Source organism: Parus major, chromosome Z (genome assembly GCF_001522545.3).
Source record: "Parus major isolate Abel chromosome Z, Parus_major1.1, whole genome shotgun sequence".
In the NCBI taxonomy this organism is placed as follows: Eukaryota; Metazoa; Chordata; class Aves; order Passeriformes; family Paridae; genus Parus; species Parus major.
This window is the reverse complement of record NC_031799.1, coordinates 21,745,929-21,761,354: the sequence shown is the minus strand read 5'-3', so window position 1 is coordinate 21,761,354 and position 15,426 is coordinate 21,745,929. Positions and strand designations below refer to the sequence as shown.

The 15,426-nt window shown below is 41.2% G+C and overlaps 2 protein-coding genes across 7 annotated transcripts in view; one reads left to right on the top strand and one right to left on the bottom strand.

The window, feature by feature from the left end:
- Positions 1-2,481: 2,481 nt before the first annotated feature.
- MTX3 (metaxin 3) lies at positions 2,482-12,417 on the bottom strand. Of its 5 annotated transcripts, none has more exons than XM_015615472.2 (9): positions 12,308-12,417; positions 11,802-11,871; positions 10,213-10,289; positions 8,597-8,689; positions 7,395-7,577; positions 7,172-7,248; positions 6,173-6,330; positions 5,696-5,784; positions 2,482-4,344 (listed from the first exon to the last, which is right to left on the bottom strand). In XM_015615472.2, exons 1-9 carry the CDS (start codon positions 12,386-12,388, stop codon positions 4,225-4,227), a joined length of 948 nt encoding a protein of 315 aa, XP_015470958.1. In that variant the 5' UTR covers positions 12,389-12,417; the 3' UTR covers positions 2,482-4,224. The 5 variants fall into 5 exon arrangements, with proteins under 5 accessions (XP_015470958.1, XP_015470959.1, XP_015470960.1 ...); XM_015615473.1 differs by having other exon boundaries at positions 2,482-4,318; positions 12,308-12,406; XM_015615471.2 differs by having other exon boundaries at positions 4,251-5,462.
- An 89-nt stretch (positions 12,418-12,506) lies between these two features.
- The window catches only part of THBS4 (thrombospondin 4), a 47,309-nt gene continuing 44,389 nt past the window's right edge, over positions 12,507-15,426 (top strand). Inside the window, exon 1 of one of the 2 annotated variants that reach the window (XM_033520556.1) lies at positions 12,507-12,868. In XM_033520556.1, coding sequence (XP_033376447.1) covers positions 12,763-12,868 — 106 coding nt within the window. In that variant the 5' untranslated portion in view covers positions 12,507-12,762. The remainder of the gene's footprint in view (positions 12,869-15,426) is intronic. The other variant, XM_015652691.3, reaches the window with a different exon arrangement.

Sequence of the window (15,426 nt, the reverse complement as noted above, 5' to 3'; positions counted from 1 at the left end):
CAGCTTAACTTTAAATGAAACAGTAAACCTTGCTCGCTAGGTCCTGCACTGAGGCAGACTGACCTAGCACATTACAAATTTGTTTTTAACAAACTTCCAGCAAGCCACTGGATTCCCCCCATGGTTTGCCCACAGGAGCAGTGTATTGTAATTCCTGAAGCACTCTTTCAATCAAATACCATGACACTCATAAAACTCTGACAAGTCATTGACAAGGATGAAAACAGATAACCCTGATGCCTATTCCTTGATCACCTCTTCTTTCCTTCTTCTTCCTAGGTTCTCATTTCAACCTGATCTGATATATTTAGGGAGCTGGAATGTACTCCTGGGACCTCTGCTCCAGGCACAAACAGCAAACCAACACAGCACAAGGAATCCTGTTATTTTGTTTTTTGCTTTAACACATCCCAGAGAAGATACAAAAAACTCACTTGCCATCCTGGCAGCTACCTCTGATACAGAAATCAGCTCCAGAACAGGCTGCTCCTGGACCTTACCTCTGCTGGGGAGGCCCCCAATGGGTGAGGAGGAGACCATAGAGTGGGGCTTGGTCTGCTGCCCAGACCAGGGCACAAAGCACTACAAGAGCATTAAGACCTACATCACCATTACCCTGCCATAGCTGGGTCTCACACAGATGCAGAACATCAGAGTAGCAGAGAGATATCACATACCATATGCTTGGCAAGTGGCTGGGCATGGGGAATAGCTTCTCACTAAGAAACATGCCTATGATCAACTATTTAGGACAGCTTGTTGCCAATTGCACAGACCATCCAGTTTTGTGAGCTACAGTATAGTTCATCAACCTAACAGATAAAGCTGCTCTGCCTTTCTGGTTTGGGGGAAAAAAAAAAAAAAAAAAAGCACTATGAATAGTTCCTGCTGCAATGCCAAGAATAATATAAAGCAAAAGAAACCTACTTAAGGGAGTCTGCAAACCATTCTAACCAGAAATCAAATAGGATGTTTTTTTCTTAACAGAGTGTTATGGTACATCGGCAAAAGCGACATCATGAATGTATAAGTGTACATAAAGGCCTAATATAACAGGATTTTCAGATCAGGGAGGGGAGAGGGAAGAGAGAAGGGGAAGCGAGGGGATGACATTTTTAAAGCAGTCTTGGAAATGTGACATAGAACATATTTGCAGCTATTAATTTGTAACCTTTTTCATCTCATGTATTCTGCAATATATATATTCCTACAACCACGTGACACAGGAAAATACAAAATAGCCCTAAGGATTATCTACGTACAACTTTCACCAGAAAGTTGCCTGGGAGTACGGGCATTAAATTTGTAACCTGCCAAAGTGGTCCACTTCACTTACGACTGACACCTGAAGAAGTTGTTTCCAAGGGAGTTATCTGTTCCTAGCCACCACCTTTCCAGGGGGAGGGTAAGGAGGATGAGGCTTATCAGCTGCTGTGGTAGCAGCAAGGCCCTGGGAACCCAGTGTTATATCCCATTCTTGCACACTGTAGATGTGTGCACCAAAAGCCAGACATGACCATGTGAACCTGAAGTATTTAGAGACTGCAGAGCTGCAGAAGCTACAGCAGCCAGTGCTCTGCACAGGAAGCAGGTTGCAAACTGTGGTTCCAAGGCCACACCACTGCTACCCAGGCAGAAGGCTGCCTGACTCCTTGTGTTTCAGACCATCCAGCAGCTCAGGCAGTGGAGGAAAAGCCAATCACCAGAGCAGGTTTTCATCTTGTGGTAGAGTTAGGCAGCTAGGGCTTCCTTTGCACACAGCAGACACAGCACATATCCAGGACTCAGTTCTTAGGTATCTGCTCTAAGGAAACATATCACACCTCAATCCCATCTTTCTCTCCTAGCCAGAGAAGCAGCTTTGACTATTTCAGATGCAGAGAGTTACTCAAATTTACCCCATCCTGGAAAGCATTCACCTCCCAGCTTCAGAACTCAGGCACACAAAATATACAAGTAAACTAACAGGCAAGCACAAGTTACCAGGCCACAGATGACACTGCCCACATTAAGAGGTCTGGGTTTGAATTCACCTTGGATAGAAAGCAAAATAAGGGAGTGTATGGCTGTGCAACCTCACTGGTTGCCTGCGTGACTTCAGGCAATGTTTGCTGTGATCTCCAGCCCTGTTATCCTCTGCCATCAGGTGAAGAAGTTCCTTGAGTACTGGTTTCTCAAAATTTCAGATTTACCCAATCACACAGCCCAAAGCTCACATTTTGTAAGATCAGCAAACGTGTGCCTTCTCATTCCCCCTTTACCAAAAGCAGTTGTGTTGAAAGAAAGGCATGGTACTAAAGAGGTGTGATAAAAATTTAAAATCTGATCTCATGGATATGCTAATTTGCTTCAATTTCTTGTCCTACCAGTCAGCAGGGGTTTGGTTTACTTTTTAATGGACAAGATAAACTTTTCTACAAGGAAAAAAGAAAAACACTCAAAACTCAAGGAATATACCACAAAAAATAAACTCTACCCAAATTCCACTAAAAATTCAGAATTTTAATCTTGGAATAACAACATTTTTTTACAAAGAGATTTTATAGGTTGAGTGTATATATTCACAAAAGCTACAAACTAAGGCATATTCTCCATAGCCGTGTTTGTAAAAGCTCTGAAAGCTATGTGACTTGATCTCACGTAAATCCTGTCAAGGTACAGGCAGTACGAATTTTAAACATTTAAATTACTTTTGCATGTAATGGACTGTCAGTTTATACAGTTATCATGAATATGAGCTAAATCAATTTCAAATCACTGCAACAAATACTCTAGTAAGAGCATGAAGTATTTTAAAGTGCTCATTAGAAACCCAACATTTCAATTAAGAAATGTTAAAGATATTACATTCCTTACATATCAATTCCAAAGGTACAACATGTATACAATCTACCATCTTCTCTGTACAAATAGGAAGGAATTTATCTGTGTATCTCAAACATGACTAGTAGCCAAAGGGAAGCTGAAAGACTATTTCAATTTGGCCAGAAAAACAACAAAAAAACCCCCCAGAACAGTTATCCCACACACAGCTATCAGAATTCTGTATCCCAAGCACTGCCATTTTGGCCAATCTCCTTGTCTAATTCTCTTTACACCTACTCATGAAGCATCTGCCAGTACTTTGCCAGTAAAAATTTACAGCATCTCTCTTGTAACAGAATTGCTTGGGTCTCTAGAACTGGCATGGCTTCTGTTAAAGACAAAACATAACTGAACAGAAAAAATAAGTCCTGCAATATACCACAGTTTGCCAAGAGAAAACAGCTCAGAACTAGATAGACCATCATGTAACAAAAATTTTGAATGAACTGCAGTGCTTACTAAAAAATAAGACTAAATTAATTAAGAGGCATTTGTGACACATTTAAAAGCTTACATCAGGTTTCTTATAAAGCCCTAACCAGTCCCTTTCAATCCATAGATGCAGTATGTTTGCTAGTCAAGTCTCGTCCTGATAGCAATTAATCAAATGTCTCCATCCACTACAAGGTTTCTGTGATTTTGACTTAACAGTTCTGCAGCATGTGGTATTACTCTGTGCACAGGTTAAGCCTGTTTCACAAAGGACTAATACGAGGTACTGTGAAATGTTAGCATTGTGCATCATTTTAATCCCCATAGCGCACATGCTTATCAATAATCCCCTTCAAAGTACAACATGACAAATTTTCAAAGATACAAACCACCACAAAACACAAATCCCAAGTTCATTAAAGCACAACAAAAATATTTACCTGTCATTTGTTTCATTTCTCAGCTGCCATGAATGACATTTTGTCTTTTCAGACTTTGCAACTGGACTTTGTCCTTCTCAGACAAAGAGTATATCCACTCACATACAGTAACATGATTACAGTAAAATCAAACCCCACAAAATAAAGTAACAGTGAACATTCCATAAGCAGATTTTTAACTTTAGGTAAACATTTCTGCTAGGCTAAAGGCAAAAGTATGCTGTACAAAATCATGTTAACATCTGCAGTAACAAGCTTTATTTAGCTTAGCTTAGCTTCAGCGTAGTGTGTGGCCAGCCTGATCTATACAATTTCTTAAAAGAACAGGTAGATAGAAGATTGTAAAGCTCTATTTCTTCTCTACTTGTACCCATTAGCAGATTCTTCCCTTGCAAAACATTCATGTGAAAAAAATTTACTGTGGCACTCAGCTGAGTTACAAAACACATGTATATGGGCAGCAAGAGATGTCAAGGTGATAAACGACTCATTGGACTAGTTTCTTCTCCACCTGAAGCAAGCTTGAGCGTTGTGAGCTTACGAGGGGGATGCTGAGGACTCTTACGAAGGTTGTCATCCATCTGCAGAGAAACAATGAGAGCCGGATCTGGCAACAGCAGAATACAGATTCTATGATTAGTCTTACTTGTCAGGGCTGCCACCGTTAATACTGGGTTGGCGTATGTTTACTGTCAGGACCATCAGCAACTGGTGCTTTGGTTTCTTTCCACTCCCAAATATGTGCCTGTGTTAGAGCTGTTCATCATTGCCTTACATATGGTGCATCAAACCCAGCGCACCTGGATGTGCATCTGCTCAAGTCGTTTGGTCAAGTTTACTGAAGGAGGCAACACCAGTTCCAAGAGGTCAAATATTGTACAATGACCACATGCTGTCAGAAGGCAGATCAGGAGTCAAACTGCTAACATCAATGGATACTTCCGTATATTCAGCACCATGCAAGAATAAATCTTTTGAAATCAGAAATGTTCTGGAGATGATCAGTGAATTTGTATGTGTTTCAAAAAATATGTAATAAAGCACTTGTAATAAGACCTTTTCAAAGACAGGTTAAAATTAATCTCTGAATATAAACAATTCACATTTTCATAGGAAATCACTCTAATGCCCTATGTGTGAAGTGATCTGAAAAAGTTTAGTTGGTACAGAATAAAAGCACAGGGGAGACCTGCAAAGGCTGCCTAGTCTATTCCATTTCTTCCAGGCAGGATCAGTTTTTCCTCAATCATGCCTTAGAAAACGTCTATGTAACCCATTGCTTAAAAGTTCCACAGCCACACTTCAATGTCAGAAAGAGTATCACTACCTAATGCTACAGAACCTGATCATAGTTAATGATCTATTTCACACACTGATCTTTTTCAGGAAGAAATTGCTTCTACCCTTTCAGTTATAGTGTTCTCTCTGCATGAAAAGGTTAATTCTTCCCAAGTATTTTTCAGTTAAGCTGTAAAGCTTTTTGATAGGTGCTGAGTGACAGCCTTAGAAACAAAGAACATAAGGAAAAACAGCTAGATGTAGAACAAGCAGGAGAAGAGTGACTGCTGGTTAGTTACTACAGCATGCAACTGAGAGCAAGGAAAGCTGATGATCAGTCTTAATTTGCAGAAAATTTTCTGAGTTTTGACCAATACATTTGCCTCCTTCTTCGCTGAATGTAAGCTTGTGTAAAGATACCACTCCTCTGTGTGTTGCTGTGCACACCTGCAAGACAATGATCTTTTGGTTGTATTAAAAATACTTTTTTACTGCAAGGCTTCATTAATTCCACCTTCCAAATGATGTAATATTCTTCCCGCCTCTCTACACAACATAACTCAGTAGAAAAGAAGTAATTAAAATAAAGTCCACTGTACAGTTGCAATTGCCATGCAAGGATATCTGAACAAGTAACCACAACAAAACACTAAAATTAAAGATACTGAAGCAAAAGTAACCTTTTCAATCAAGTTGGATTCCTTATTTACAAGCTGTGTGAGTTTCTGCAGATTAGCATCTGCTGTATCCTGTCCAGCTGGAGAATGGCCTGGAGAGTGAAGGTAGAAAGATGAAGAGTGAAAAGGTATTTACAGAAGCTTTTAAATTCTTTAAAAATAAACTCATATTGGAGAGAGAGTTCATGCAGTATTTTTATGCAAAGAAGAATTTAAGTGTAAAAGCCATTCCACGTGAGAAAATCAGGAGTACTAAGTGTGAGCCGTAAGGTTTTGCCAGTGCTTGACAGAATGTAAAATTGAGTATTAACACTTGTTTTTGAGTCCGTTCTGCCCAACTTTAGAAGTGTCTTCTTCCCCACAGAAAGTCTCACATAAACTACATGAAATCTAAGCTGCCTTGGTTCACAAATGGAATCCTGAAGTACTAATCCCAACAGAAGTACAGATGACAAAAAGGAGAAAAAAAAAACAACTTACCTGAGACAGTTAACCTGAAGTAACAAGTTAAAATATCATCACAAAATCGACACAGATTGGGAAGCTGCTTCAAATGCTCCTGCAACTGTACCCTTGGGAAGCACACCTTATAAATTGGTGCAAGGAAACCAAACACAAAGGCATCCAAGGTGGTAGGCCTAAAAAGCGCAACACAAGCAAACACTGAAGTGACTTGAGATAAGACTTTTACTTTTATTTTGTCAAATACAACTCAGAATATAGTCAGGACGGAATATAGTCAGCCCTTCTGTCATTCCACCTTTGCCTATCAACCTGGTAAATGCTTTGTACCAAATATCTACTACTTTCAGTATCTCTTAACTATAGCCATGCTGGCAAGCTGAAGCAGTAATGCCAGCATTGTAACACAGTCATGTTATCCCATACATTGATAAGCAAGGCACTCTAAAACACCTTTCTGGCACCACGGAAGTCATGCTGGGGACCAGGGACCAGGATCCTCCCCCGTGGAGTGGTCCAATTTCAACAGCTAAAGAAGAGATCATGCTTTTCAGGAACTGCTAGCTCTGTGCTGTTGGCCCTATCTGCTTTTTGCTCTGCACACATACCACAGGAATATGTGCTCCTGGATCTATGCCCTTCTCCCATGAGGACAATAGCAGCACCTCAGCCTAAAGCACTTTTTTCTACATACAAAGCCAGGAGGTGACATTCAGTGGCTAGAAAAGTATTCTCCAGTGCACCTCACATTTTCTTAGCAGCTGTGGACAGCATTTCCCTCTCTGTGGAAAAAAGCAGGATAAGAGAGACGCCACATTGACTCAGTCTGATGATCTCTTTTGTGCCCTGTTTGCTCATTCAGATTTATCTGAAAAGCAGAGTGTGAGACAACTACTGGGAAGCTCTTTTAACATTCTGGTAGGTTAAAAAGAAAAAAACAAAGTTCAAGTGTTCATGTAACGGTACCTTTTTTATTAGTCATTTACCAAAATAATTTAAGATAAAAATCATACTCACGTATCTCCAAAGAAAAACTGAGATGTTCCCAATCTCTTTGACAGGAGATTTAGACACTCCTTGGCATCCCTGTATATCTGATGAGACACAAGACTGTCTAAGAGCCCTAGGTGTAGCCAGTCTGGTGTGCACAGCACCATTCATTGTTTGACAGTGTGCTAGACTGTTTCAGTTCTTGTCTCTGAAGAACCAACTTATGAATTCCTTACTGCACAATACATACCTGTGCTTCCACTTCACTGAGACTGTAGAGTGGAGGACCTCCCTTGGTCAGCAAGATCCTGTTCAGCGCTTCCCTGGACATCTTTCCAGGCACATACAAACTCATTGGAAAGGCAATCCTTGAGGCAAACCATGGCTTTGTCACACTGCAGTAATTTTCAGCCTCAATCCAGAAAGTGTGCAGCTGTATCAACATGAGGAAAAATGTAACTGAAATTTGAATGACATGAGTAGACATCTCGTGACACTTGATATGCAAGACCTCTCACAGAAAAGCAGAAGAACCAGGAATTACTGTAATCTAAGGCTACCAGTCTCTGTAGAGGAATATACTAATCCTCAGTGTAGGAGTACATGAGTAAGGCAATAGTTACCTTCCAAATAAAGAAAAAAAGCATTGATTAGAGAAATCTATATGCATAAAATTATGTATGTACTATGTATGTACAGGTACACACACACACACACCCTGTATACTAAAAATATATTACGAAAAAAACGTTGCAGATATACAGCAACAAGTTTGAACTTTCTGGAATTTTTTTTTGAAGCTTTATATAAATCTTAAAATACAAGATATTATGAAATTATGAATTTGAAACCAGGGTCACCTGAAATAGCTAGCTTATGATACCATCTGGTCAGAGTATTTTCCCTGTACAACTGAAGCCAAAATCATTCAAGAGACTCTGTCTGTGGGTCTTATTGCTCTAATGTAATTACACTGAAATAGTGAGGGCAAATGGCTGTGTTTTATTAAGAAATGAAAAATTAAGCTAGTGGTGGGCATTTTAATTTATTTAAAGTTTTAACAGTTCAAAAGGCTTTCAGTTTTATGTCTCACATCAGACACATCTTAATCAAAGATTTTTCAGGAAATCAAATGAAATAAAAAATGGCCACAATAAGATGTTTTCAGGATACTGTTTCCCAAAGACCAACAGAACAAAAAACCACAACTAAGTAAGTGTCCTTTTAAAATGTCTTTCATTAATCTACTATTACTACCTGACACTCCACAAACACAAACTTACTTCCTTTTCAAAAGCTGCTAGGCAGTATTTCCAAAAACCAGACTAACAAAACAACTATGTTCCAGCCAGGGCTCTGGCTGAGAGACTTTAATGTCTCTCACATTGGGCACCTCTTACAGCATTCAATTCCAAATATTCTGACCACTACAAAGTATTTATTAATATTTACCAGAGCAGGAAGCAGTTTCTCTTCAAGTAGTGCAATATATGCCAGTGTATCAGCTCCTTGTTTTGCAGACAAATCATAATCAGCATTGTATCTCTACAAATTAAAAAAAAATAGACTCAAGCAGAACTTTCAAAAAACATTATTAATGGAAAGTTACTTCAAACTTAACACCGATCAAGGCAGTAATATAAACGTTTTATTGAAGAGCAAGCATGCACTCACTAGAATTTTCCTTCTGCAGGGCAACTCTACCAAACCTTGTTCCATCTTTCTTTTCCATTTTCCAATTCCTAGAGCTTTGGGTCCTCCTATTTCCAAAATAATTCGTGTGTCTCTTTCCTATTTGCTTCCAAGCAAATGTCCAGTGATACAGAGGCAATTTTTCAATACCCAGGGATGTGCCTCTGATAAGTCTCCACTGTTATTTTTCAAGAAGAATCTGACACTTCAGCAGGTGTAAGTATAAAAAAAAAAAGCATGTATCCCCATATTTTGCTTTTAATGAACATTCTAAAAGTTAAGAAATTGAATGGTAACAATGTAAGGGAACACATATACAGCTAAATTAATGCAATTACTCACTGAACTTTTAATACTAACACTGGATTCTTCTAAAATACATTATAAGGATTGAAAAATTTTGGAGGGAGGAGTGAGTAAACTTGCTTCATTAATGTATAAACTAAGGGCCAGTGCTGACACCTGAACATCTGAAAAGCAAGCATACAATTGTTACACTTTAACATAAAGAGTTGCCCCTTTGTTAATCACATGAATATGAAGTTCAAATTCAATCCAAATTAATATGAAACTTCAGAATTTTAAAACAACTGTCTAAAATTCCAACTCAAATGCAGTTTTCAGATTCTGTTTTTCTCCCCATGAAGCTTCAAGTTTCACTAACATGGCACTCATCAGATCTTCTGACCACACAGGAACTGCATTTCTAATGTAGAAGCAGAATAGTGGGCTAGAGGACCATCTCAGGAATTAAAAAATAATGTCATGGTTTATTAGATATCTTTATATTTTGTAAAAAGAAGAAATTGTACAGCTTTATTCCTTGTATACCAAACATTAAGAGTCCTAAAAAAGGCAAGCAAGAGGCAATAACCTGGTGTGCACCAAGAAATGCATGCAGACATTTTTACATTACAAGCTATCAGAAAAATACATAGATTTAAAAACAATGCTGTATGTATTATTTTTCAAAAAAAGAGCACTGGGAAATGTTGTGGTGATTTTAGCTAGTGCTAAAACCCACCACACCCATTTAAACTGTTATCATAAACTATGATATCCTAGGTCTGCAAAGTCATAATGGCATTAAAAGTATTATAATTACAAGCAGGGTAATCAGTAAAAAACTGCTCAATTAGGGATAATTTGTTGTCAGTTTCAATTATTTTTTTTATGCTTATTTCTAAATCTTTCACACAACTAATGATCAAACTTTTAAGGATCAATTTCTTATCTACCATTTTGTAATTCTTATGCATGTATGAGAAACAAAAAACTATTGGGTCTGAACTAAACTCTGGTTTTTGGAAGCCTCAATCAGCGTACAAAGGAGACATGCAAGTCAAATAAAACAAATCTTTTTGAAAGAGACCTACCTGTTTTCTTAAGAAGTTCAGTATTTTTGCTGGCTGAGAAATAACAGTATCTTCTGATACCAGAAGTGGCAGATCTCCTAGAAGGCATAAATAAATACAGTCAACAATTTATATGGAAGAGCTCTAACTGGAAAGCAATCAGTCACTGCATGTACTTATCTTTTCTCAATAGCATGCTCTGATTTTCCTAACATGTAAACATAAACATAAAATTTTACACAGCATGAGAAACATAAAATGTTACACAGATCACCAAGGTTAATCTCTTAATCTACTGTGGTCTTTACTAATAATAAACATAAAAAAGAGAAACATCAAATGAGACTGAGGCCAGTGATTTTTGCTATGTATCCAATACCTTGAAAACTAGGCCACTTGTCTGAATTTCAGATATTCATCTTAGGACAAAAATTCCATCTCAGTCCAACTGCCCTCTCAACTCATCTACCTTTGAGCCTCTTTTTAATTTTTCCTCTGTCTTTCCCCTCAACATCCATATTAACCATCTTTTCTCTCTAGCCTTGCTACAAACAATGCCCAAGCTACCACTGCCTAACCATGAATTACTCAAAGAACTACATACTTTCCCTCTGCCAGAAGGTGACTGGAGAGCCCTTAGTCATAAGATTGCAGGATCAAAGGCTGTGGAATGCAAAGTTTCTGAACTGGGGGCTACCACAGCACATCCACAACAGAATTGCCAGAATGAGCCCAACAGGACAGTACTAAATAATATTAAAATATCAATTACCACTAACACTTATTATATAAACTGCTTTTTAAATTGATTTTATGTATTTTCCTTACAATGACAGTGACCAAATTTCTAGCAAGTCCACCCATATAGTTCTTGGTATTTTCCCCTAACAGAAAACGCTTGAAAACAAGAACCAAAGGCTCAACTTCTGCATGAATACAGTACTGCCTGAACAGATAATGTGGTTAAGTATGAGCGACAGAAGACTTTAACCCTGCAGTGATTTTACCTCTCTCAAATACACTAAGACAGTAACTGCTGAGCAAACAAATAAGCAATGAATAGAAGCATCCAAACCAAAGAAGTCCTCTCTGAAAGCTTACCTTCACCTTTTCTCAGTCAAACCCTCTAAATCAGCACAATAACAAACAACCCAACAAGTGTAAGCTGTACTTGCTGAGGCTCACATTCCATTTCCAACTGTACCAACCCATTAAGCTACAGGTAACTAAAGAGCTCTTCCAGGCACATGCCCAGTTACTGCCTTTATAAATATGCAAAGTGCAAAAAGCTTACAAATTTACTTTCACTATACCATCAATTCAGACTGTCTCCCTGAAAGTTATATACTCAGCATTACTGCTTTGTTAACTGTCTGTTGCCTCACCCATACACATTTTAATAAACTGTCCTCTGGAGCAGGACTTTTGTTTATGACTTCCATTATTTCATTCTCACAAATTCATCACACATGATCCTATGAAGTCATTCAGCTGGGGCAGACTGCACTCATGAACACAAACCCCATGCAAACGCGGGAAATACAGAAAAACTGGAACCTACATTTAGAACATAGCTGTGATTAGAGTAATAAAGGCTGCAAAGATGGTACCTTTCGGAGCTCTCCAGGAGTTATTTATGGTATTCACTGTCAGGGGAGCACCAGAAAATTTGGCGTAAGCCTGCAATAAAGATTTGGAGAACAGGGGAGAAAACCTGTCACAATGTGTAAGAAAAGCGTAGGACAGAGCTTTTGAAGTTGTGTTAAGCACCTTCGTGCACTGTGGACCAACAACCAGCAGGTGCGCAACGGGTTTCCGCTGGGCTTCACTGCCCTAATGCGGCTCCAGGGAATGCTGGGCAGAGGCCCCGCAGCCCCCGGGAAGGGCGGCAGCGCCGCCAGGAAGGACTCGGCGTCCCCGGGAAGGGCGGCAGCGTTGCCAGCGTCTCCCGTAGGGAACGAGACAGGTCCACGCCGCGGGCCCAACATCCCGCCTCCCACCCCCGGCCTCTCCTGAGGCAAGAAGGTGCCCCGCGGACGTCCGTGCGCGCGGCAGGCAAGCCCCGGGGCGCCGCCGCTCCCTCCCTCGGGGCCGGGCGGTGGTCGCCGCCCGTTACCATGACGGTGAGAGACTCCGGGTGCAGGGACGGCAGCCCCCAGTCTCCTCCCCAGCAGCTCAGCTCCATGGGAGCCGCCATCTTGTCCACCGCGCCGGCCGGGCCGCGCGGCGCTGCTTCCCCCGCATGGCGGCGCCCGCGCGCCCGCGCGCGGGGCTCGGCGGAGGGAGGCGGGCTGGGAGCGGCGCCGGGAGGAACGGGGCCGCAGGGCCTCCTGCTCCCGGGAACCGCCGCCAGCGCTCGGGAAGTCGTGGAGTCACCGAATGAACTGGGTCGGATAAGGGCTCTGAGATCATCGCGACCAGCTTGTAGCCGAGCACCATGTCAGCCAGACCATGGCACCAAGTGGCACATGCGGACTTTCCGTGACCATCTCTAGGGATGGTGACTCCACCACCTCCCTGGGCAGCCCATCCCAGTGTCTAATCACACTTTGAGTGAGGAGATTCTTCCAAATGCCCAGCCCAAAGTTCCCCTGGCACAGCTTAAGACCATGTCTTCATACTACCCACGTCCCTTCCAAATGGGTAATCCCTGCCTGGCTATACAGCCTCCTTTCAGGTAAGGTCTCTCCTGAGGTGACTCCTTTTCACCAAGCTAAAAGAACTCATCTCTTTTAGCCCTTCCCCACAGGACTTGTGCTCCAGAGCCTTTCACAGTTCCATTGCCTTCCTCTGGATTTGCTCCAGGGCTCCAGTGTCCTTGAATTGAGAACTCAATGTCCTTCTTAAATTGAGAACAATTGTCCTGTCCTCTTGTCCTGTCACTACTTGCCTGGGAGAAGAGGCCAACACCCTACCGGGAACATGGTTTTTTACAGGTTGTATCCAGGTGGGGGTCAGCATCTTGGGAAGGGACACAGGTGGCCAGTACCTGTGATCCTCTGGGAAAATGACGCAGCCGTAGTCCTCTTGAAAGGCTTTTGGTACTGCCTGGCTGAACCCTCACCCTCCAGCCCTGACACTGCACACAGAGTTCTGACTTTTCATAGGAGCAAAAAAAAAAAATAAAATTGTGGCTCTCAATCAACTGTGAAGAGCAGCCATCACCCATTTGGCTTTAAAAACGAGCTCTGATCGTATGTTACCAGTTTTGACCAGGTTATAATGATAACCCATTCAGTGTGGTTTTAACTACAGACCTTTAGAGGCAACAAGTTGCCAGTTGTTTGTTCCAGAGCTTGTGCAGACGTGCCACAGCACATCTAAATACCACGTCAAGATTCCATCCTTCCCACAAAAGATAAAAATACCACACACTCACTAAAAAAAACAAAATCCTGCACTGATGACCTTATTCAAGTGTTCTATGCTTAAGGAGGAGAGTAAGGGTACAGCTTAATTTTTCCTTTTACCCTCTCAGATCCACAATTTCAGATTCACATAAAATTTGTGGAAGAAAAATTTATGCCAAAGATCTGAGTTCGTTCTGCTCCATTTTATGAGGAACATGGGTGAAAAAACATAGCAGTAGCAATGATAACAGAAACAATTTTTTTTAATTGCTACATTACATTTTTCCTTCTAAAGACTTATTTAAGATAAAAATTCTAAGGATACTTTTTATGTATTTTCCTCCCTGCAGGCACCAGCTAATTTCTCAGTCTTTTCAGGTACTTTGCTTTGATCCTTTCACAATGTGAACTGAGATGCACTGAGATGCAAAGCTCTGAAAGGGAAATGTGGATGCTAGCAGCTGTGATCCCAAAGATCTTTTTCTTTAAGGATTGTTTTATGAAGAGCTCAATACTTACATCAGCCCTGTTTAGCATCTTTGTTGATGACCTGGACAAAGGGGTCGAGTGCAGCCTCAATAAATTTGCAGTGATGCCAAGCTGGGTGGTAGTCCAGATCGGCAGAAAGGCTCTGCAGAGGGATCTGGACAGGCTGGATCATGGGCTGAGGCCAATGGTGGGAGGTTCAACAAGACCCAGTGCTGGCTCCTGCCCTTGGGTCACAACAACCCCAGGCAGTGCCACAGGCTGGGGCAGAGTGGCTGGAAAGGACCTGGGGGTGCTGGTGGCAGCAGCTGAACATGAGCCAGGCTGTGCCCAGGTGGCCAAGAAGGCCAATGGCATCCTGGCCTGGCTCAGCAATAGTGTGGCCAGCAGGAGCAGGGCAGGGGTTGTCCCCCTGTCCTGGGCACTGGTGAGGCCACATCTCAAATCCTGTGTTCCGTTTTGGGCTCTTCACTACAGGAATGTAATTCTGGTGTTAGAGTGAGTCCAGAGAAGGGCTGTTGAAGATATTGGAGATATTGAAGGGACTGGAGCACAAGTCCTGTGAGGAGTGGCTGAGGAAGTTGGGGGTGTTTAGCCTGGAGAAAAGGAGGCTCAGGGAGGACCTTATCAGTCTACAAGTACCTGAAAGGACAATACAGATGAGGGGGTTCAGTTTTTTCTCCCAAGTAAGAGGTGTTAGAACAAGCAAAATTGGCCTCAGGGAAAATACACTAGGGAAGTATTGTATTAGACATTATGAAAAATTTCTTCACTGAAAGAAGAATTGTCAAGTTGTCAAGCATTGGAACAAGCTTTCCAGGAAAGTGGTTGTACTCACCATTCCTGGAAATGCTGAAGACATGTTTTAGTAGTGAATATGGTGGTGGTGCTGGGTTGATGATTAGACTTAATGAACTGGGAAGTCTTATTTTAAGAAAAACCTAGCCATTCTATGAGCTTTTCTGTCATATGGCTTTTCTTAAGGCAGGCTGCAAGAAGGCTTAGGAGGTAAATAGGGAAGTAAGCTTTGCATTGCCTTCAGGCCCCGTTTACCTCTGTGTTGTTGTGGAGTCTGGAGCAAAGATTAAAAAAAAAGCTTCCCTCCCCCATATCAGGAACTTTTTCCTCTTGGTTGCCTATGTGGAATTCCTGTCAGTGTAAATGAAAGTAAATAGGTGCATTGAAGATGGATATATGACTTGACTTGAAGAAGTGGAGCTTCAGTTTGTGGTTTGGAAAAGCAAAAATTCTTTTGAAACCTGTCTTTGAAACTTGAAACCCTTGAAACCAACAATTTAGTTGGTTTTTTTTTTAAATGAAGCAGGATCAAAACCAGGAATGTTGACATAAATATGAACGGATGTGTTTTAGAGCTGATACTTCACTTGCCTTAAGATTT